General features: G+C 38.2%; 2 protein-coding genes and 1 long non-coding RNA gene across 6 annotated transcripts in view; 1 reads left to right on the top strand and 2 right to left on the bottom strand.

Annotated features, from left to right (window-relative positions):
- Positions 1 to 18,526, bottom strand: part of chd3 (chromodomain helicase DNA binding protein 3) — a 42,039-nt gene extending 23,513 nt beyond the window's left edge. For 3 of the 4 annotated variants that reach the window (XM_046851803.1, XM_046851805.1, XM_046851804.1), the window contains exons 1-27: positions 18,361 to 18,526; positions 15,953 to 16,089; positions 15,658 to 15,828; positions 15,306 to 15,430; positions 14,974 to 15,212; positions 14,359 to 14,486; positions 12,445 to 12,574; positions 12,086 to 12,261; positions 9,286 to 9,543; positions 8,941 to 9,144; positions 8,542 to 8,759; positions 8,283 to 8,414; positions 7,950 to 8,040; positions 7,632 to 7,823; positions 6,976 to 7,176; positions 6,474 to 6,611; positions 6,219 to 6,340; positions 5,950 to 6,123; positions 4,501 to 4,642; positions 3,893 to 4,024; positions 3,627 to 3,744; positions 3,114 to 3,238; positions 2,637 to 2,868; positions 2,348 to 2,517; positions 2,031 to 2,208; positions 1,175 to 1,261; positions 944 to 1,029 (exon numbers count right to left, since the gene is read on the bottom strand). In XM_046851803.1, coding sequence (XP_046707759.1) covers positions 944 to 1,029; positions 1,175 to 1,261; positions 2,031 to 2,208; positions 2,348 to 2,517; positions 2,637 to 2,868; positions 3,114 to 3,238; positions 3,627 to 3,744; positions 3,893 to 4,024; positions 4,501 to 4,642; positions 5,950 to 6,123; positions 6,219 to 6,340; positions 6,474 to 6,611; positions 6,976 to 7,176; positions 7,632 to 7,823; positions 7,950 to 8,040; positions 8,283 to 8,414; positions 8,542 to 8,759; positions 8,941 to 9,144; positions 9,286 to 9,543; positions 12,086 to 12,261; positions 12,445 to 12,574; positions 14,359 to 14,486; positions 14,974 to 15,212; positions 15,306 to 15,430; positions 15,658 to 15,828; positions 15,953 to 16,089; positions 18,361 to 18,526 — 4,272 coding nt within the window. The remainder of the gene's footprint in view (positions 1 to 943; positions 1,030 to 1,174; positions 1,262 to 2,030; positions 2,209 to 2,347; positions 2,518 to 2,636; positions 2,869 to 3,113; positions 3,239 to 3,626; positions 3,745 to 3,892; positions 4,025 to 4,500; positions 4,643 to 5,949; positions 6,124 to 6,218; positions 6,341 to 6,473; positions 6,612 to 6,975; positions 7,177 to 7,631; positions 7,824 to 7,949; positions 8,041 to 8,282; positions 8,415 to 8,541; positions 8,760 to 8,940; positions 9,145 to 9,285; positions 9,544 to 12,085; positions 12,262 to 12,444; positions 12,575 to 14,358; positions 14,487 to 14,973; positions 15,213 to 15,305; positions 15,431 to 15,657; positions 15,829 to 15,952; positions 16,090 to 18,360) is intronic. The other variant, XM_046851806.1, reaches the window with a different exon arrangement.
- LOC124387443 lies at positions 17,154 to 19,651 on the top strand. The gene is made up of 3 exons (XR_006926165.1): positions 17,154 to 18,045; positions 18,329 to 18,535; positions 19,052 to 19,651. It is a non-coding gene; the product is annotated as an uncharacterized LOC124387443 (long non-coding RNA).
- A 119-nt stretch (positions 19,652 to 19,770) lies between these two features.
- LOC124387442 (cytochrome b5 domain-containing protein 1) lies at positions 19,771 to 23,293 on the bottom strand. The gene is given in 5 exon segments (XM_046851809.1): positions 19,771 to 19,986; positions 19,989 to 20,100; positions 20,867 to 21,085; positions 22,589 to 22,665; positions 23,074 to 23,293. Coding segments are annotated over 5 exon segments (645 nt in total). The 5' UTR covers positions 23,195 to 23,293; the 3' UTR covers positions 19,771 to 19,870.
- Positions 23,294 to 24,076: the final 783 nt, after the last annotated feature.

The raw sequence follows: 24,076 nt of genomic DNA, 5'->3' as shown, positions 1-24,076 counted from the left end.
CACTCTTTTGTCTGGGAATCACACATATGCCATAGCCATCTGTAGCCAGAAATCAAAAGAGCAAAATTTGCTGTGCTCTCTGGATGAGCGAAAATGGCATGCAGTCTCTCTAGCAAGTAGCAACTTCTGGTTTAGAAGGTCATACTTTCAAATCCCAGTATCTTAAGTAGCCCTTAACCTTAACTTTTAAGTGCATAAAATGAAACAATTGTAAATTGCTCTGGATAAGAGTGTCTGCCAAAGGCCATAAATGTAGATAATGTGATTAAAAAGCTGTAACTGAGATTTAGTCTATTTCCTTTCTAATGCATATTCATGACCCTAGTGCAAGCAAGAATTAGTGCAAGCAGGCAGAACAGCATACAGAGTTAATCTGGGGTCAACCCATATAAACTTACCTGAACCTAGTTAGGATAAAGAAATAACGTGCAGCCACGAATGTCTTTATGAACACTGCTTTATTATCAATTGCATTAATGAGTGTGTAACATTGTGGACACACCTACTTTTTTGTTTAGGGCAGACAGATTTCTGTACCACAAACAAACCCTCATCAATACCTGCCCATTCAAGTGTAAGGCTAAAAGATTTTGGTACATTGGTCTCATTCTTTGCCAAAGCTGTTGGAATAAATTTCTAAATGTTCTTGCCACTTGAGAACAAGAATTTACTCTAAGCGGCTTAATACACACTGGCACTGATCTGTCATCTGGTCATGTTTTGAAGGGCATAAAGCCAGAGTTGTTGTGTACACTAGTTCATACAACTCATCAAGTGATCACAGTCAAAAATGTGCAATACATAATTACAATCTGATGTTAACTGAAGCTGATTGTAGAGTTGTGTAATCATGAATAATTAGACACAAAGGCCCTTCAGTGGCAGGCCAGGAACTCGACACAACAGCTGCTACCAATGCATTTGAAAGACTAGACACTTTTACCTCAAGGTTGCCTCCCACTCGAGCCAACAGAGGAGGCAGTGGTTTATCCTTTTCGTTTCTGATCTGCCTTCGAGACTGCCTTCGACCTGCCAAAGGAAGAGATGGCTGCCAAATGTCTGTTTATTTGTAATATCAACAGCACACGCTGCAAGGACCATCGCTAATTACATCAAAGCCTCTTTCTGTTCACTCCTTTCGTACGAGTCTGTGCACATGCTTTTTTTTACTCACCTTCTGGCCTTTCATCAAAGTCCTCGTCCTCCTCCTCAGATCCCACAGAGTATTCAGACTGGTTGTCTGAGATATCAGCATGCCACTCTGTAACCGCAGACAGCAGGGTCAGCAGACTAACACAGAACAGCACCCACACATTTACATATACACATCTAATACTGTGTCTGCTCTCGCTTCATACAGCTACCAGTTCAATGCAGGAGACTGAATTTAGAGTTATTCCATTTCCATCCATCATTTGAAAATTATTACCTTTACTCAATTACACGAAAAGCTTTTTTTTTTCCTGCTCACATTTTCATTTAGCTCTAAAGAACTTTTTATGCAGCTAAATATTTTTTATTTTCCAATACTGGTAACTTGTGTTTCTGTGCATTCTAAGTGTATTTGTAAAAAGACAACTATAAAGTATAGCAAAAAAATATATACAACTAAACACAATTTGAAAAAGAAAATAAATAATAAGAAATCAAAATTACTCATATACAAGCAGATTACTGGACCAACAACAAGCTTTACTTAAACTTACTTATTGTCAAGTTGTCAAGCTTCTAAAAAATGGAGAGTGAAATCATTAAGCCAGCTTTTGCCAATTTTGGCAGTCTTGGGCCTAAGGAAATGTTCTTGGGAGAAGCTGAGTACAAGAATTCAGTATGCATTTGAAGGGCATATAAACTGTGTTAAATTGAAGAAAAATAAAAACAGCAAAATACTACTTGATAAGTTTCCTGCATAACTAACATTTTAAACACTTGTCTGAGGTACTGGTGGATAGCAAGGTTTGAAAAAAACTTGAGTGCATGGCATTGGTCGGTTGTACACTGTTGTGTGTATTCCAATTTGCCAAATGTACCTTGATCCTCCTGTGCAGCATCATTGTAGTTGACCTGTTTGCGAACTCTCTTGCCCTTGCCCAGGTTCCGAGCCAGATCCTCCTGCTGCTGCTCATAATGGTGCCGGAGAAGTTTCTCCCAGTAATCTGGGTCTACATTCTCCTCTTGCTTAATGATCTCTCTCTCAATCTCCTCAATCTGCCAAAAGATATCCACATGCAAACATATATAATATGATAACATAAAAAAAACGCATCTTTCCTGGTATAATTTGTTATAACTTTCATTTCTTTTTAGTGTTTCTTCACCATTCCTATCATTTCTTCACCTCTCTCACCTTGTCGTCCTCTCGGACTGTGTACTGGGCTACTTTGAAGGAGCTAAGGTACTCGTTCATGTTCTGCATGTCCGTGTCATCAGTGTCATCCTGACTCCGGTCCAGCAGACGTTCGATGGCAGCGTTATCATAGTGAATCACGCTGCTGTCGTCATCCTTATTGTCTCCAGCTGGACACAAATACAAAAGCAATTCTGTGCATCTCAAAAATCTTTCCTTCAATCTTGATCACAAGTTTATTCCATTAACCTTCTACCCTTTCATACGTATCCCTCCTTTAAACTCTCACCTTCAGTTTCGTCCTTGAACAGCTCCTCTGTGCCAAACTTCAGGATGTCGTCTAGCTCCTGCTTTGACATAGAGCCAGCTTTGGAGCCCAGCCCTGGTCGCACCACCAGGTGGGTCAGCATCATCTTACGCTTGGCTACCTGGGTAATCCGTTCCTCAACAGACGCACGGGTCACAAACCGATAGATCATCACCTTATTTGCCTGACCAATTCTATGGGCCCGACTGAAGGCCTAAGAGACGAAGAATCATGTAGAGAAAACGACAGAAAAAGTAAATAAATCGTTCTTGTTTTTTTTAAACATGGTATGATTTGTTGTCAGAGCTGGCAAACATGATCAACAAACAGCACATAATTCAGACATTTTAGAAATAACATTTCTGTAAATGACAAAAGCATTATAAGTTCATACATTTTCACTAAAACATGCCACGCTAATCTGTCTCTTCTTGCCAGTATGGGTGTGTTTACATGTACCTGAATATCATTGTGAGGGTTCCAGTCAGAATCAAAGATAATGACAGTGTCTGCAGTTGCCAGATTGATTCCCAATCCCCCTGCCCTTGTAGACAAAAGGAAACAGAACTGAAGTGCTCCAGGAGCTAAAATTAAGAAAGATAAATAACAGATATTACATTTTATTTTGTACCAAATCTGACATGTAGTATGAGTGGGTTATGGCTAGGAGAAGAAATTATACAGAAAAATGCAAGAAATTGCATTTGAACTTAAATAACGATATTTATATTATATAATAATATAATATACAAAAGTAAACTTTTATTTAAAGTAGTTTATAAAGGCTTTTAAAAGCAGCAATTAATAGAACTGAGGAAATCCATAATGTAAGATATTAATGTGAAATTCAAGATGTGTCAACATACATTTAAAAATTGTTTACTTTAATATAATACCCACAGGGTTTATGCAGGGTTCATGATGCGAATCTAACCTTTTTTCTTTGCCTAGACTGGGATTGTGGTTTCTCACCATTGAATCTGTCTATGGCCTCCTGTCGCAGTGCTCCAGTGATTGCCCCGTCAATACGCTCATACTTATAACCCTCATAGTCCAGGAAATCCTCTAGCAAATCCAGCATCTTAGTCATCTAATGTGAACATGACCATTATTATATGAGAAGATTCATAAACAGTACTGCATGGTGATGCTCTGTGCACATTACTGTGTATGTGTGGTAAGCTATTGTATATTTATATATTAAGTCGTACATTAAAAAAAATCACATCAGTGTTTACCTGAGAGAACACAAGCACACGATGGCCCTGCTCTTTCAGTTTTCTCAGCATCTTCTGCAGCAGCATCAGTTTCCCAGAAGATTTTGTGAGGCTGACCCCCTCATATGACCCACTTGGTGCCTTTGGAGCCTCCTACACACACACACACACACACACACACACACACACACACACACACACACACACACACACACACACACAGAGCATTAGTGCAAAACTGCATTTCATTGGCTCTGTTCATGTACCTTGCACAATGACAATACAGTTTAATCTAATCTAATCTAATCCAAACGGTTAATTGTGCAGTATCGATTTCACCCACAAGATGGCAGCATTTCACTATTTTTACAGCAATATTCAAGACAAAAGAATATATTTAAGTTAATTATTTGCCAAGCACTTTTATCCAACTGAAAGAAAAGAAATCCATTGAGTTTCTGCCATGTGATTGGCTGATTAGAAATTTGCGTTAACTAGCAGTTGGACAGGTGTACCTAATAAAGTGGCCGGTAAATGTATATCTCACATTGTGGAGGCAGCTGGAAAGTGTTAGAAATTAATGTATGCATGTGTCTAAGTGAGGATCATTAGAATAATGCATGTCTCACCATGGATGCGACAGGAAAGAGGTAGGGGTGGTTGCAGCATTTTTTCAGGTCCATCATGATGTTGAGCAGAGAAACCTGGTTCCCTCCTCCCTTCGAGTTCAATGCCTCAAAGTTCCGCGTCAGGATGAACTTGTAGTATTTTCTTTTTAGCAATACACAGAGAGAAATTAAAATCAGCACCAAAGCAGCTAATTCATTTTTGCTTGCTTTAACTTTTGCACCAATCACTTTACTTGCTGTTTTCCCTCCTATTTGCTTTTGGTTTTCCTACAGTACAGACAAAAGCTAAAATCAAATGCGCAAAAAGTCAAATGATCCTCCAAGTATAAGCAGGGGTTATCATTTAAAATGCCTGTCTCTTATGCAAGAATAAAATACGGCTCAAATTGCACCAAGTTTTTATCATTCTCAAACTGGCCAAATCGTATCAAGCAAGTCAAACGTTTAACAGTTTTAAGCTGCGATTAAAAACATCATGTCAGCAAATCAGTCATATCAGTGTGGAATTTTGTTAGATGCCGGTTACAAGTTTCCCATCACATTTTTTTCACATGCCCAAAGAGTGGACGTTCTTGCTTATCGTTTGTGCACAGGTTGTCTGAGGCAGCTAAAAAAAACATTCAAGTGCTGCCAAGTCTGTGGCTGTTCCGTGCATATCACTATAATAATATAATAGCATGATAATATAATATACTATAATGTAATATCAAACTACAGCTTATGTTACATTACAAGTCAGCTGAAGAAGCGAGTAAAGTTCTCACTATTGTCTTCCACATAAATACGTTTCAGACTGCTCTAATTGACAGAGGAGAAAATATGCCACCCCTCCCACGCAAAGAACATGGCCAATTTTGTTCTATTGAGTTTTTATGGCTTTGTTGCTTTTTGAACTCTCTATTCCACGTACCAGTACTCAGCTGTGGAACATTTGGTATTTGGCTACACTAGAAGACTAAAAACTTTTTAATGTTTATTTTATTTCCATATTATTTCCTTTTTTTTTTTTTTTTTTAAATGACCACTCCGGCCTGTGCCAATTTCCCACGATTGTTTCAATCGCAGTTTTTTTGCATGCATCAATACATTAAGCTCCCTCCAATTCTGGATTGTAGTGAGTTAAGTTACTATTTTTTTATTATATACATAGTAATAAATTAGTAATTAAATCATATAAAATGTATACTACTCATATGCACGTTATTGTGTTTAGTTAAGCGAGTGACCCCCGAAAAGCCTAAACACCCCCCAAAAACTGGTCTGTGGTGCAGAAAATGACATTGGCCCTAGAGTTTGCTCATTTTAATGAAAGGAGTCAATGTTGTACAATATTTTCTTATACCACAGAGCATTTCAAATGTTGACTCTGCACATGATAATAGAAAATCTCATCCTAACTTGTTTAACTCTACAGACCCACACCCCTTTGTGTTGTCACGGTTTGCTCACTTCTGCATAGGGCTTAGCTCCACACGCACAATGAGCTCTGTTTTAGCCGGCATGTTCTTAAACACATCCGCCTTGAGCCGTCTCAGCATGTGCGGCCCCAGCAGATCATGCAGCTTCTTTATCTGGTCCTCTTTGGAGATGTCTGCAAACTCCTCCAGAAATCCCTCAAGATTACTTCAGACACAGAGACAGAGAGACACAATGAAGTGTATAAATGTGTGTATTTGTGTGTGTGTGTGTGTGTGTGTAAGAAATGTGCTTGGTCTCACTTGAAGCGGTTTGGCGTGAGGAAGTTAAGCAGGTGAAAAAGCTCTTCCAGGTTGTTCTGAAGGGGCGTGCCTGTTAGCAGCAGCTTATGATCAATCTTATAGTCATTTAGCCGCCTGAAAAACTGACAAGACACACACACTTTAGCATTTTCATCAGGATTTTTATTCTTTGGCTGAATTGGGTTTTATAACCCTAAAGATTAATCAAATCTATGTGATGTACCATCCTACACACGTGCACTCAAATGCAGGTACCTTGGACTGATTATTTTTGAGCCGGTGAGCTTCGTCCACTACTAGACAGGCCCAGTCGATGGATTTCAGGGCAGTCTGGTCAATAGTCACCAGCTCGTAGGATGTCAGCAACACATGGAATTTAATTGGAGCCTCTCTCTGGGATATAGATAAAAAAAAAAAAGGAGTCGTACATTTCACCTCCGCTACTAAATGTCATGTTCATTATTAGTAGTGTCCCTTTCTAAAATCTTTTTCTGTTTTTGATCTATCCTTTACCAATTTGACCTCCTTAACTGTTAAAAAAATCATTAGATTACCCCATGTATATGCATAAATATAATTTATTGCTAAATTAATAGCAGACTGTTTGGGTTTAGCAAACACATGCCAAATATCTCAGACCTTTCTGAGTCATGCATCTGCTTAAAGCAGCAAACATCAGGTTAAAGAGGAAATTTAAAAGATGAACTTAAACTAGGCTTAAACTAGGCTTCATGTTCTTTTTTGCTATCATTCTCACCCTCAGTTTGAAGGTCTTTTTTCCTCCTTTTACGGCAGTGTCATCAAAGGAGAACTCATTCTCACGGATGATAGCTCTACTGTCTTTGTCTCCGGTGTATGTGACAACATAAAAATCTGGAGCCCACATCTCAAACTCCCTCTCCCAGTTGATGATGGTGGAGAGTGGGGCGCTAACCAGGAACGGTCCCTTGGTGTGACCCTGAACAGTAATAAGAGGGAGCCAAGACACAAAAACTCTAAATGAGACTGAAATATAAATTGGATATAAATTGAAATATTAAATGCGAAAAATTCTCTTTAATAAAGAAAAGAAAAAGGAATAATAATAGAAAATAGTGATTAAACCTACTTATAGAAACAGATACTAAAATGTAATAAAAATTAAACTTTTTTATTTAAAAATTAAACTTTTTTTCATTTTTATTTGTTATTTTGCATAAAATGAAATCAAATATCAAAAAATCAGTTGAATATGAGAATAAGAAATAAGAAAAATTATTTGGAGTGCATGCAGTCTGTACTTTGAGTTGTTCTGTGACTTCTGTCTAAATTTAACACAGAAAACACTCCCCCCAGACCCTAATAATTTGATGCAGCAAATTCTTCCAAATTCATTATGAAAAAATGATATGAAAGATGGCATGGAACACACACCTCTTTGAAGAGTGAGTAAAGAAAGACTATGGTCTGTATTGTCTTGCCCAGGCCCATCTCATCAGCCAGGATTGTATCGGTCCCCTGAGCCCAAGAGAAGCGTAGCCAGTTGAGGCCTTCCAGTTGGTAGAGGTGCAAAGTTCCACCTGTGACTGTCACAAAGTCTGGTTGCTCCTCGTACTTTATTGTGGGCTGGGTGAGTTATGAAGGAGAGGTTTTTTAATGAACAAATGTGTTTAATAATAATTCATCATTAAAAATTGCGTATAGCTGAAAAAATGAGGAAGCAGCATGACTCTGCCAATTGCTCATACTCACATCATTAACGGGTGTGCCAGGAGCTTCATCATTCTCCTCTTTTCTCCTCATCTTCCTTGGCTTGTCTGGGTCCTCTTTCATCACCTCCTCTCTGTGAGACAAATGAGAGGTTTAGTGTCTGAGAATATTTTTTTTTTACAAAATACAAAATATATACACACTCCTCACTGGCTCAACTATCTCTGTGAAGTTCCCTCTGGGAAAAAGCGATTGATCAGTCTATCTATCCATCTCTCCATCCATCCTTGGTCACAAAATGCACAAGTAAAAGATGTAAGCGGTCTTTATAGAAGGTTTCAAAAATGGTTGTTTTTTTTTTTTGTTCAGTTGTACCTGTGTCTCCAGTAAGCTGCCTTATGGATGCCAAACTCTGGGATATCCAAATCATCTCTTTCCCATGTACACTGATCATAAGTTAAATCTCTCCACTTCACCAGGTAGTGGTAGTTCCCCTTTTTATCCACACTGAAGGACACACATGAAACACAAACTTAAAAACAACATTGGGAGAAGTCATTTAATAAACATTTTTTCATGCATCAGCATATAAACACAACAGCCGTCATATTTCACTACCTACAACAAAACTCACCTGTGGTTAATTATTCTGTGTACCATCATCCATTCTGGTTTAATGCCGTAGCGGTAGTATTTCTCCTCCAAGATAGCGTACTGAGGGTCTTTGGCCCGTCGTTTCTCACTTTTCCCAGAATCCTCTTCTCCTCCAGAGCCATAGTCCAGACTTGGTGGCTCATCCATGTCTGTCTTCCGCTGGTAGTTACGGAACATCACAGAATGAAAGATCTCCAGCTGAGGACATAAGGGTAAGAAAAAGGGGGAAGATGCTGACTTTGTTTTTTAGTGAAAAAAAACACCTTTAATCTATCTCTCTATCCATCAAATATATTCTATCATATATGTGATAAGATGTAAAGACTCTTTTTTCACCTCTCAGTCTTTCAATTTCTCATTAGCACATGTATACGCACACCTGAAGTTCAGTGATCCATGTACAGTGCCAGTAGGACTGTCCTGCCAACTTCACAAAGAACTCTCTCTCTGGCCGGCCTTTCATTGGAGGTGGGGGTGGAGCATCAGGTGGTGCATCTGGGGGTGGAGGAACTGGTACAGGAGGCGGAGGTTCGCCCCATCGCCAGTGTAGGATCTTCTGCACTCGCCCTTTAATTGGTGGACACTATGAAATCGACAGCAAAGTTGAACAATGACAGCCCATATGATCAAATTCACGATCTCAAATTTTTGCCATATAATAAAATCATCTGGTTTTGTAGCAGTTTGGTCCAATTCAATATTTTCTGGTTTTTTTGGAACTCACTGTACATCTGGGGCAGAGCCACTCTCCGTTGGGTATTTCAGGCAGTGGGGGGTTGAGGCAGTGTATGTGATAAGAGGAAGGGCAGGAGTCACAGCAAAGCAGCTCCCCTCCATCTTTACAGACTCGGCAGAACTCCATATGGTCATCCTCCTCTTCCTCTCCTCCTGGTCCTGGCTCCACCACTCCTCCATCATCACACTCTTCCTCAAACTCCTCAAAGTCTTCTTCTTTCGCCTCCCACTGAATCCCTTCTTTCTCCTAGCCAAAAGCACACCACAGATTTACAGTGTCTCCATCAAATTTAAATACAAAGCCTAAGTAACAAAACTGAGAGATTGAGGAATGAATTTTAAGTTCTGTACAATTTTATATACATTATGTGGGTCTCAATTGTTAGGACTAATACATTTTTCATAATTTTTCATATAAAAGAACTATACAAAACAAGAACAATAGATTTTATATTTGTAACATTTTATAACATCACAGTTTTTCTTTCAATCTAAACAGCACTAAAAGAGTGGCCTAAGAAGTGTATTTTTTGCTTTTCTCTTACTTAAGCACACTGACATCACCTTAGTGTGACCCCTGTATTATACAGTATATTGTCTGCTGAAGTTAAATTAAGACTTAAAAAAGAAACCAGATTCAAACACATGAAAAGGGGAAAAAAAACATGCAGCTACCAGATGAATATCTAGATATTCTAATATATATATATATATATATATATATATATATATATATATATATATATATATATATATATATATATATTAGGGCTGTCAAAATTAACAGGCTAATAACGTGAATCATGAGTTCATCAAATGGAACTTTTGCTATGTTTCCACCCAGACAGTTTTTTTGTCTACACTGAAATTAATGAACTTTACACAGGCTTTAACGAAAGACAGTGTATATTACACGGTGTAACGGGTGAAATATGTTGTGGCTCCTTTAAGAGAGGAGCGGCATTTTGGGAATAGCATTTTTCCGGTATTACTGCATGTGTGCAAGACCGAGGATTATGTCCTTATTATTTTCTGCTGCTCATTTCTAAGTTTCTTTGACTAAGCTGTAACGCTGTTGCCAAGAAAAATAAAAAAGCACAAGTTTTGGAGCACCTGTCTGTGCTCATAGGGGTATCCCTTGACCCAGACTCAACGCATTACAACGGCTTGTATCTAAACAGTAGCCTACCAAGAAAGTCATTGTTCACTGTCTTCCTCCTTCCTTTCACAACTATTTCTCTCGAGAGTTTATCTTTTGCGTTTAAAAAAAAACGTTTTTTCTCCCGATGCCGTGCAGCTCAGAACACAGGTGAGGTGCGTTTTTTCGTTTCCGTTCGGAAACGAAATGTTATGTCTAATGTTATGTAGCTTAGTTTTTTGGCTTGAAGTTTGTGAAACCGGGAAAAACCCAGGAAAAATTAATAAATAAGCCGCTTCGTTGTTTAAGCTGCGGGGTTCAAAACGTGGGAAAAAAATTAGCGGCTTATAGTCCAAAAAATACGGTAAGCCTCTGATACATTACCACAGTGAATGCAATAATTCTCTACTTGAAAATGTGAACCACCAATAAAGAAGAAGAATAAAAAGAATCATGGGTGTTTTTGGTGCCTGATTTGAGACTTGGCGCATCGGTAAATGTTAATTGATTATAAAAAATAAATAAATTTATTTTTAAAATGGGAGAAGCCGAAAGAAAGTTTTATATATTTTTTTTTAAGTAAAGAAAGCACGTCATGAATGAATGTGTGTTGTGTTGGAGGTTTTGATTTCGCCTCTTTTATATTTATTTATATTTATAATAAAAATGGTCGAAAAAAGTCTTGGCGCCTAAACAAAATTTGTGCCGCTAAAATGAATATATATATATATATATATATATATATATATATATATATATATATATATATATATATATATATATATATATACTTTTAAGTAATAGAGTAATATTTTGACCCAACTCTAATCTGCAGCTCTTCTAGAATTTGTAATAAATTATTAATTTATTATAGTTTCCTAATTGAAGACAGTATAATACTTAAAAATCAATGCCTTAACATCATGAGAATTCATATATTTCAATAAACCAGCCCAAATCATTAAATAATGCAGTCAACCTGGGTAAATGTTATAATGTATAATGGGGTTTTCTTTTCTTACCGTTTTTTCTTTGCTGTAAACACCTGTACTGTTTTTTTTTCCAACCATTATATTCCATATTTATTCCATCATTGTTATTATAATAACCACCGTGTGAACGATTTCCACTAGATTTTGTAGAAGATTTGTGCCCATTCAACAAGAAGATTATTTATTATGCAATTATGCACAAGGACTCGAGTGTTGTCGGCATTCCAGTTCATCCCAAATGATAATCAGTGGGGTTGAGATCAGGTCCTTTTGTGCAGTCTACTTGATTTTTTTTACTCCAACCTCCTATTTTGCACCAAAATATTTGAAAAGAACCAGATATTGGTGTGCTCACGTGTCCACACTCTTTTAGCTAAATAATGTTTCTTCCCGAACTATTAATATTAATATACACAGTTATAAAATTTTGCAAGGAGAGGCACTAGCTTGAAAGTCTGTGGTGACCTTAGATATAGCAGGTCTACCTCACTGCAGATTACATGGCTGATCCGATGTGGTGCCCCAACATTAAAAAGGAATTTCCAATCAAAGCATGCACCACTGCACTTCCAATATATAAAGACTCAGGTTTAGAACTAAAATATATGAATCTGTTGCTTCTTGCTTTAAAAAAGCTTAAGCGTTTCAAGGTGACTCACGCAGTGTGGGCAGCTCCACTTGCCCTCAGGAGCTTTTTCCAGCTCGGGCTCTAGACATACTAGGTGATATGCTCTGGGACATGTGTCACACAAGATGATCTCCCCTCCCTGTTGACAGACCTCACAGTAGTCCTGATGATCTGTCTCATAGCCATCACCTTCTTCATCTCCCAGCACTGACAGAGATAGAGATATAAGAGAGGTCACACAACAAACAACCAAAAGCATGAATCTGCTGACATCTGAACCTCATGGCACCTCACATTTGGGGAATTTTAGGGTACCCAATAAAAATCCAGCCTAAACAGAGAATGTTCTAATAGGTCACTGGAGCACAGTTAACAAAAAATTCCACCCACCCTTTTTCTTCTTCTTTGCTGGCCGACCTCGCTTGTTCTTTTTCACCCGGCCAGAGCTGTCTGAGCGTACTGATGAGCTGTGCACGCTCGAGTTTTCCTGCTCAGAGTCATCATCCTCCACATCCTCGCTCTACATTAAAACACATACACACCAATACATCATAATAAAGAACATCATAAATTGTTTTCCTGCTTTAGTCATTATCATGGTTTTTAATTGGTCACACGGTCAACTCCAAAATTATTGCCACCTTACATCCTCTTTATTAGCGCAGAAATTCATCAACAAACATGCAATGAGTAAGAGTTCATCCTTTATGGATCTCTATTAATATATAATATACAATTTCATATACATTTTTTTCTTAAAAGAATGCAATTAATATTTGGTGAAGCCATCTCTGTGGATAATAATCTCCAGAGTTATTTAAACTCTTAATACCATATAGTATATGTCTAGCTTTGAATATGGGGACTGTAATCTCCAAATCAAACCACAATTTTTCAGTAGAGCTTGTGCTGCTGCAGGGAGTTGCCCTTATGTGTCTTTCTTGCACCCGTTTTTAAAAAACATGTACATAAAAATAGATAATAGATTTTGACATTTGAACACCTAATCATCAAATACATTACACCAAGCCATTCTGAAACTGCGGTCTTTGGCTTCTTCATAATCTCTTACAGCATTACCTCTTTGTGTAGGAGGCCAGAACATTTTCCAGGACTGAAAAATCTTTTGCACTTGTTTTACATCTACAATGTAAGATTTTGGAATTCCCCTGATATAAAGCGCTATTACAAAACACCTGCAGACTAATAATTTATGACGTGGGTTGTTTTCCACCATATGATTTCATCTGAAAACTGACAGTGCGCACATTCACATTTAAGAATTAATACACGTTCACAGAGAATTTAAAGCTGCATCATTTAAATGTGCACAAAGTAGTGTCTTTAAATTGTAATAAAATCAGTGACATAGTATATTGTTTTTTGTATATCAATATGATTGTCATAGTTGTTTAGTACCAACAGGAGAACAACTTTTGGCCATCATCAGCTAGTTAGCAGTTGCTTTTACTGTGACTGCTTGATCAAGAAGCAATGCTTCCCTTAACTGCTGCAGCGTAACTCATTTAACCCATTTACAGTATAAACAGTGCGTAATCTACAGAACAAACCTTTTTCCTAGTTGCTTAATGCTAGATTGTGTCAACTGAATGGGATTAGATGTAAGAATTTGACATTTACTGTTACTCTTGTCAATCCTAAAGATTGACAATACAGTGTATACAATGTAGAGAAAAATATGATCACTGCTGGCTATTTCGATTGTTTTTTATAAACAGTCTGTGATTCCCCTGTATATTGTTAATTTGTGTATTTGGTTTATCAGTCTGTCAATTTTTTTTATCACATCTCAGATGCAGTGCAGCATGCAGGCTAAACCTCACTTCAGAGTTGAAAGACTCCACGCTTTTTCCCTCTCCTAATTAATGTGTTCCAAGCAGAAATTACAGAATCCCCTTTTTGCTTTTTTCCTAGTCTTACAGCAGCTCAAAAATGTTTTTGCTTTTATTGTTCAAGGCTGGAAATAATTTCAACACTTTTGCCAGCGAAAAGTAAAAAATAGCTAGAAAAATATTGTGCTATATATTTAGAATTTTTTTTCTTATAAATATAAGTAATATGCATAAATATTTTTTTCAATGGTGCCAATGTTTCTGGAGTTATATATATATATATATATATATCCATTCCAACCTACTGTAGCTAGCTAGTAAAATCCACCATTGCACTTTTACATATAAGAAATGTTTGCTCATCCTTATTTGTTCGAATCAATCACAGTTATAAATGTACAGATACAAGCTCATCAGTAACACAAACCATGTGACCAGCATTTATTCTCACCGAGCTGCTCTTCTTGCGCTTGTTCCCCAGAGCTCCCAGTTTTATTCGAAGGGGAGCCATTTTCTTAGGTTTGGGCTTCTTTTTGTCAGCAGCGCGTACACTCTTGCTGCGCTTCTTATAACCAGGGCCTGTCACACACCAACACAGGACAGCAAACTACACACACTGAAAGCATTCATACAAATATAACGGCTTGCTGCTTTTCAATAAAAGATTAATGTGCTTTATACCTTTACTTTAGAAGAGATCAGAAAAAGATTAGAAAAACATCATGTGTTCTAAATTGCACATTTTACATGGTGGAATAGAATTTTAAATATACTTTCTCTGACATAAATATATCTATTTGTCACAATCTCTCATATATTTAGAAATTACATTTAATTATAGAAAATATGCCCAGGATATTTTGGCTAGCAATGTTACAGTTTTGTAATATTTCAGTAACTTGTCAGACATATCTCAATTTTGCACACCTGGACACACACACACACACACACACACACACACATACAAACACACACCTTTAGTCAAGATGATTCGCATGGGACGGGACCTGAGTATTACCATAAACACTATGCACCATCCACCTCCTCCCTGTTCTTAGCCCCTTACCTTTCCCTTCTTTGGTCTTGGCCTTGCGTAGTGGAGGTGGCTGAGGGGGCGGCTCAGGAGAGGCGGTTGCCGCGGAGACCTGCTCAGCAACGGCTGCTGCGGCGGCGGCTGCTGCAGCCGCAATAGCGGCTGCTGAACCTTTGAAAGGGTTATTGGAGCTGAACTCTCTCCACTTCGCTCCCAAAATGGTCATCATTTTAGACATAGGGATCTTAGGGTTCTTCTTAGCTATCATAGGCCTGCACAAGAAATGATACACACCAGTCATCCTTATTACATTCTGATGCATGTGGAGCATTTAAGTGTCAAATTAACCCTAGTTGTTGCAGTACCTCATAAACTGGCTAAAGGCCTTGTAGTTGGTTAGTGTGCGATAGTCCTCCTCTGTGAAAGTATGATCCACATCCTCCAGACCCCAGTCTTTTGCCAACTGAGCAGATGTCTTTAGTTCTACTGGCTAAATTAAACATATAACCAAACAATAATCATAAAAACAAGAGTCTCTTCCTTAAATAAAAGAGTCTCATTCTTAAATTTGACCTGCATAAAAGCAGCTATCTTTATTCAAATTTAGAATGCTACAAGGTACAACATCTAGCATATACGGCCATCTAAAGTGTAAATAATAGATAGACTGCAGCTAGGAAATCTTAAAGCATTTCAGAAATCAGACAGCTGTCTTACTTTTGTGGTCTCTTCATGTGTACTGTCATCATCATCTTTCTTCTTTTTCTTGGTCTTCTTTTCTTTCTTGTCTTTATGCTTCTTTTTCTTCTTCTTCTCTCCATAATCACTGACCGCACTGTCGGAGTTTACACCATAGTCCTGTTCCGAGTCTCTCTCTATATCACTGTCCTGGGACACAGAAGTGCAAACTTAAGAGTTGACAAGTGACAAAAAAAAAATTAAGTAAAAATATAAAAACACAATATTTATGTGAAATTTGTTAAAGAACATAATCCTAGATGGAGCGACCTACAATTTTTTTGCGCTTGCGTGCTTTGGTGGTCTTGCTGTCTTTGTCTTTCTTCTTAGTTTCCTTCTTCTTTTTTGGACCTCTTTTCTTCTTTCCCATGCTTTCCCTGTCTGATGTTTCTCCGCCATCCTCAACATCATCTGAAGAAGAAAACACGGATGCGTATGTTTGTGTATGTGTGTCAAGAATGGAATAGAGGGCTAATGGGGGCCACAGAACTGAGTGATGACTAAACAGGGCTGACAATAATCCTAAAAGCAGGCTGAAAATGATCCTTTCAAAAGCATTCCCAAAGCAATTAGGCTTGACAATGGCTTGGTCAATTAGAGCATAGTGGGGGATGATAAAGTAGACAGCATCAGTGTCACTCACTTACTCGACCTCTGACCTGCACTAAGCTGTCAGGGTGAACAAGTTCATTTTAAGTTGTTCAATTTTAAGTTGAGCTCAAGTGCTCCAATTTAATGGAGGTGTAAATCACAGAAGAGTAAAATCCTGATGATAGCAAAGATAATGTAATCAAATTTTATACTGCTCTAAAGAGAAACTTTGAAAACACATCTATCTATCTATCTATCTATCTATCTATCTATCTATCTATCTATCTATCTATCTACACACACACACTGCACACGTCTTTGTAGGTTTATATTGCACACTCCACACTTTATACGTGTATACTTCTGTTTCTTGCATTTGCATTATAACTGCATCATAACTTTGTACATTTTATATTTATGTTTTCTTTTTTCTTTTCTTTATGTCTGTAATGTGTATGCCTTGTCTGCTTGGAGGATTTAGAATTTCACTGTATGGCGTAACAGTTTACTCTCCATATAAAAATAAACTCTGGATATGAATATATGTAACTTTGTCCAAAACTAAGTAAATGGAAGCAGATATTTTGATCCCAATAACTGATAAATAGGGCGATTGAATTTCAAGTGATAAATATTTTATTTTCTGTTATTTATAAGGGATGGGTTGGAATTTCTTGTGTTTCTGATTGTCGTACATTCAAATGATTTTTACTTTGGCTTGCTCAAATTATTTTTTAGCAATAAATTCGTTTTTAGGGGGGAAAAAAAAGTAAGGACAAAGGCTCAACGCCTGCTCTTGTCGGTCGTGGCGAGAAGAAAAAAAGAGCACCGAGCTGCGTCCGCCATTGTATTCAGATCAATTCGGTTTTCGTATAACGCCTTTTTGTCCTTTTTTCCACCTTTTTTGTCTTTAGACGCAGCGCACGCGTGGGGAGCGGATTTCTTTTTCCCCGCCCAAGCTGGCCTCGCGCAGCCAGAGGCGGCAGCACCGCGCACGCGGGACCCGGGGATGTGCAGGCCGCGGGTCGTCGCGGCGGCAGCACGCGGCTCGCTTCGTTTCCCCCCCCTCCTCACGCGGCTAAGCTCGCGCTCGAGGGACACGACACGGCCGCCGCTGCCGCTGGGTCTCCAGGGGCCGCAGGGGGGACACGGGGGAGCGTGCTTTAATTGATTCAGGCGCTCGTTTAAGTGACACACACACACACACACACACACACATAACATACTCTTGCTGCACTGGAAGCAAAGGCCTACGGCTTTTCAAACTCCAAACGTCCCACATGTCCTGTAGGCGCTGCGAACCGAGCAAACAAAAATACTTATATACATATATATTTTTTAAACCCATTGACTTCTCGTCAATAGGATAATGAAGAAACAAGATCCCATTGTAGAGCAACTTCTCCTGGGTGACATCACATGTCACAGTGTTATTCCCCTGCTTTCTGTGTGCTTGATCTCTTTTTGCTGCAACATTTATTGCCTTCATGACAGTGTTTAACAGCTGATGCAAGCTATGCAACCCAATCCAGGAAGTGAAAGCCCTGAGAAAAGTGCAGTGTTGTAGATAAATCCATGTAATGTTAGGGGTGTGTGTGTGTTGTGTGAAGTGACAGTGGGTCGGGTCACGTTTATTTACATTCTGTCACAACACCACTTACTCACTCACTCATTCAATCAGCCGCAAGCTTCTCTCCATGCCTGCATTCCACTTTCAGGTTTATGCGCAGGCTTCTTCTATTGTGGTATATGCATATGAGCCTTAATCGTTCATAGGTAAAATAATATCAGTGCTTTTTTTTTGCTTTGGAAAAGGAAGATGAGATGTGCACGGGTCAGAAAATGCGCCTGCTGAACTTTGGTTAAACTCTAAACTTCATGCACATTTTCTCAGTTGTGAATACACTGGCTCTGGCGAGCAGGACGAGCAGGACAGGCTGCTGTGGCTACAGATGTTGCGCTGTTATTCATGCACGGAGTTTTAAAAGTATTTATATATGTATCTATCTAGGTGTGTGTGTGTGAGTGTGAGTGTGTGTGTGTGTGTGTATTTATCCAGGCGCGCTCCGGGCTCCGGTGTGTGCACGGTACCTGGCGCGGTTAGCGCTGCAGTTTCTCGAGGCGCTGCCGGCGAGTTTATGTCGCTCGCGTTCTCGTCCAGCTCGCCGTCGTCTTCGTCTTCTTCATCAAAATCTCCTCCCTCGGAATTAACCGCCATGCCCTCATCTTCCTCACAAGAACGGAGAGGAGAGGACATTATATCCCGGTCAGCGACCCCCGTTCTCGAGATCAGAAAAAAAAAGTGTCTGAATAATATTTATTTTAATATTCAAATCCGCATACACACACACATACAAAAACACACTCACACACGCAAAGTGGGGGGCGTTTTGGAATATTTTACACTACTAGGCAGAGAAACAAAGATGGCCGCCCTTATATTTATTTTTTAACAACCCCCCCAATAAGAAAAATCCCCTTACATAAAAAATGGCTGACTATATTATTTCAGAACGCCCCCCCTCCTCCTCCTTTCTCTCTCTCTCTCTCTCTCTCTCTCTCTCTCTCTCTCCCTCCCTCCTCAAAAGCATTCACATTGTTCCAGTGTAAAGGGGGTGTTATGGCTAATTCTAAGTTGGATTTTTCACTTGTTGTTTTCTCTTCTTATAAAAAAAAGAATCCACCAATCAGGCATGCCTGCTGTGGTGTGTGTGTGTGTGTGTGTGTGTTTTATTTTCTGACAGTGAACACTTTAATCGGACGCTCTTTTTTTGCACTGCAGAGAGCCGCACAAATCCATCCAACATGGCTACCTTGATATTCTTAAAGGCCCCCCACCGATGGATAAAACTATTTTGGAGCTAAAGGCTTTGCGTTACTTGGGCTGTCTGACTTGAAGGGAGGCTAAGAAGGTGGGGGGAGAGGAGCTCTGCAGCAGCCATGCCCAGATTTACATCAGATGTTGCTTAAAAATTAACTGTTTCATGTTTGAAGGCATTTGTTTGGCATGATTTTTATTTTATTTAATGTTCTATTAATATATTGATTTTTTTTACAACACATTTTAGACAATGCAATTCTGTGTTAGAGGAAAGTAAATCAGTTGTTTCTTGCACAGGATTTAGGAAATTGTAAAGCAAAAAAAAAAACATCCGAACACAAACTCCTGAAGAATCCGCTGACAGCAAATTTATTATTGTTTTTGAAATAAATAGGTTGTATTCTCTTAAAGGATACACTTTCACTTTTGATACTTGAGAATGGTGAAACCTTTGTGAAATTAATCCACTTGAATTATATTCTGCATTACCACAATAAAATTCCAACATAAAATAATATAATAGGATGAAGCTGTCATTAAAGTATTGTTAAAATAAACTGCAAGCCTCAACATTTACTATGGTGATGTTATGTATGTGTAACTAACAGGAAAATGCAATGCAATAATCAGACACTTTAGAAGAGGGTGACAATATTGATTTCTCTCCATAGACACCTCTGTTACAATGAAGCATTAAAACATGACTTTATTGGAGTGTATCATTTGATTTAGGCTGCAACATTAGCATTCATTTTACTTATGATAACAGTCCTTCTCAGGTTAGAGTTCAGTGAGGTCATCATTGAAGTACAGACATATAGAAGGAATAAAGAAGTCACGATCCAGCAAACAATAATCCAGTTCCTCATCTTCATCAGGAATCCCGTTTTCACTTAAGTTTTACTCATGTCCAGATTGACGCCGTTGTGCTTCCAGGTGTAGCTCGCTGCATGAGAGTTGTAATTCAGGTAACGGTGCAAAATCTCATTGAGTGTTTCCTCAGAGCATACCTGGCCAGAAATAAAAGGGTTATCAGGTGGCAATCATGTTCCTGACTCTATAGACAACACGATTTTCCCCCTTTAAGATAAAAAATACATTGGCAAAAATTCCTTTACAAAGGTTTCTATGAACTGTTTAAACAGAGCTTCCTGGATTTAACAAAAGAGAGTTATTATTATTTTGATTCAAATGTGGTGCATAGCCATGTGGTACTGGAGATTTTGTTTCGAGAGTGTTTGGGTATAGATGATGTAGAGAGCATAAAAGCAAGGCAATAGGAATGAGCCTGTATGGCTTTGGACCAAGCAGAATAGCTTGGCCACCCTGCAGTCAGTGATTGCAAAATTAAACCATGAACCTAAGCCTGGACCACTTGCACACCCAGTGGCATAACAGCAGTGAATTTCCCTTTGTGGAGCAGAAGAGGAATTAGATGCAGAAAGAAAAGTGTAAAATGAACTAAGTCAAAAGAGTATGGGGGGGGTTGCAGAGTGGGAGTATGGGGGGGCGGGGGGGGGGGTGCAGAGTGGGAAAAATCTAAAAATAAATCAATCCTGCCCTCTTCAGCTTAATACAGCACAGTGCAACTAAACTACTTGACAAAAGAAAACCAAGAGCTTCATGAAGCATTTATGCATAAGCAAACACACAGCCATCGCTGACTTTTATGCACCGATAGCTCTGAACTAATCAGTGCACCAATGTTTGTATATTATAGATTTGCAACCGCAAAACATTTGCACGAGACCTCATAACTGTGCAATCGGACTTTACCTCCAGCCGCTGTTCCTGGCCAGTGAGGGTGTTGATGATGCGGATCCAGCGAGATTTGGCTGTCAAAATACCAACTTCATAGCGCACGTCTTTCCACCAAGGCTTCCCAAAATCATTGGCCCAGTCAGTGCGAGGGCACGTAGGGGGCACATGCAAAAAGCGCCCCCTGGGGGTGTGATACTTCACACAGCCAGTTAAATGGTCAACATGGGTGATAATCTGGCAAAACACATTTTAAAGTTCAGACAAATGCAGTATTCAGATGTCAGTATTTAGCAACTAGTAAAATATACATTTTGTAAATATATTTGCTGCAATTGTTAGTCATTTTAGCTAGTCTAATTATTGATCAGTTTAATTAAATGGGTTTATTCTAGCCCGGATAAATTGGGGAGGGTTGCGTTAGGAAGGGCATCCAGCGTAAAAACGTGCCAAATCAAAACGTGCGGAGGATCCGCTGTGGCGACCCCTAACGGGAGAAGCCGAAAGAAAGTTTATTCTAAAGTCCAAGAACCTGAAGAAGAGTATAAATAATAGTGACTAGAATCAAACTGCAGTTTATTTATAATGAGGATGTGTGCTGTTAAGCTGACATTCAATCGTTTGAATAATTTTCCTATTGGAAACAAAAAAATGTATGGAAACCAGTGATCATATGGTAGGGACGTTATCACAATTTTGCAGCCAGGGGCTTAAATAAATTTAATGGACTCCTCAGTACAAATTTATTTTGTCAAAACAAATATTACAAAAATATTAATTTTAAAATGTGTACAAGAATGCTGCGGTTATTTCATTTTTTTATTTTGATTTCTGTATTTTCAAGGGGTAATTAGATTGATATTTTTTCCCAAGTTGACATTATATAAAGACAGACTTTGGGGTTATTGAGTATTGGCCAAACCCAAATAAAGTGAGTAGACAAACAGACAGACAGACAGACAGACAGACAGACAGATAGATAGATAGATGATAGATAGATAGATAGATAGATAGATAGATAGATAGATAGATAGATAGATAGATAGATAGATAGATAGATAGATAGATAGATCAGACAGATCTATCTATTAGATAGATAGATAGATAGATGATAGATAGATAGATAGATAGATAGATAGATAGATAGATAGATAGATAGATAGATAGATAGATAGATCAAAGACAGAAATATAGATAGATAGATAGATAGATAGATAGATGATAGATAGATAGATAGATAGATAGATAGATAGATAGATAGATAGATAGATCAAAGACGGATCTATCTATTAGATAGATAGATAGATAGATAGATAGATAGATAGATAGATAGATAGATAGATAGATAGATAGATAGATAGATCAAAGACAGATCTATCTATTAGATAGATAGATAGATAGATAGATAGATAGATAGATAGATAGATAGATAGATAGATAGATAGATCAAAGACAGAAATATAGATAGATAGATAGATAGATAGATAGATAGATAGATAGATAGATAGATAGATAGATAGATAGATAGATAGATAGATAGATCAAAGACCGAAAGATAGACAGACAGACAGACAGACAGACAGACAGACAGACAGACAGACAGACAGACAGACAGATAGATAGATAGATAGATAGATAGATAGATAGATAGATAGATAGATAGATAGATAGATAGATATTTACTAATGGCAAATTGTTTAATTCATATTGAAGGCTTAGTGTTCTTACAACATCACTTACATCTTTCGTTTTTGGGTCAAACCAGTGACTGATGTCCTTGCCTGCACTTTCAATAATCGGTTTAAAGAGTACATCGCCTAAAAGATAAACACAGGTATGAGGTTAACTAGGGACATTAACATGCACTTAGGTGTGATCAATTAGAGCTGCCACAAATGATACTCCAAGGCTGTTGTTATTGATGTTCAATTTCAGACTCGGAATCCGATTATGGATCAGATATGTATAATTGTTAGCCATAGTCCATTTAAGACTAGAAAGCGTGCAACCGATCACTATGCAAAAGCAGCGCGTGCTCGCCACTCTTTAGCTCCTCCCACTGCACGCGCTTCAGGAGCTCGAAGCCACATCTTTCTCTAATAAACCTGATTAAAATAAAGATGCAATACTACTCTATAGGTACTCGGGATTAATATAAGATTGGCCGAAATTGTGTGTTATGCCTCGTTTAGATAAAGTCAATGATTTTCGTTTTAGTCTCTTACCTTCGTGTTTCTCAATCAAAGGTGTCAGGTTGTACACTTTACCCAAATACGACACCCACAGATCTCCTACTGTATTGTGCACGGACACTTCATGCGGTGTAAAATACTTTGAACGCGGCATTGTAGCACGTTTGGTCAAGCAACATTAACGCTGAATATTAGGGCACACTTTACTAAGAGAGCTAAGTTACATTAGCTGTTGGCTAACACCGCCTCCACTGTTTGTCACAGTGGTTGCTGTGACAACGCGTCAAACGGCGCGCGCGCGCACACACACACACGCCACCTTCCTCTATTGAGATTTACAGAGCAGGAAGATAGTAAAGCAACCGTTCAAACCAAAAACTGTTTTTAAAAAAATACCTCTTTATCCAAATGTTTGGTGCTTAAAGTTTGCACCATACTGCAGCTACATGCAGCATTTTATTCTTGATTCTTCTCCCACTTGCCTTCTTTGATATTCAATGTGGAGCTCTTCCCAGTCTAGAGCTATAAATGTAAATAAAATTGCAAGTTTATTGTTTTATAACCTATTTAAATAATAAAAAATAATTCTAGCTACTTATTAGAACCTACTGACTTCTTTACTTTCTATCAACAAAACAGGTCCAGGTTTATATTGTATAGTAAAAATGTTATTTTAAATACAATTTATTGTGTTGTGTTATTTTATATTTGTTAATACAATTTATTTAATATATAGAGCAATTGATTTTTGTACTATATTAATCATATGAACAACTTTCATTATGTTTGGTAGCGATTTGATCCACTACAACAAAATCATACACCCCTGATGTTCTTCTGAATCCACTACTATGTTACTGGATCAAATGGCAACCACCCAGTGATAGCTAGTATAATACCTGGAAATTAGTGTTTGTTGTTTGCACATAGAAGTCGATATGCCTTATGGTGTCACTGAATTGATTCTCTAACAGAGACTGTTGGAGATGGGGCCTTTGAATGATTATTAAAACGCAAGTATTTACCAAGCATTGTT

The sequence above is a fragment of the Silurus meridionalis genome, chromosome 6, assembly GCF_014805685.1.
Source record: "Silurus meridionalis isolate SWU-2019-XX chromosome 6, ASM1480568v1, whole genome shotgun sequence".
Taxonomy (NCBI): domain Eukaryota; kingdom Metazoa; phylum Chordata; class Actinopteri; order Siluriformes; family Siluridae; genus Silurus; species Silurus meridionalis.
The sequence above is the reverse complement of the archived record's forward strand: the minus strand, read 5'-3'. Positions and strand labels throughout refer to the sequence as shown.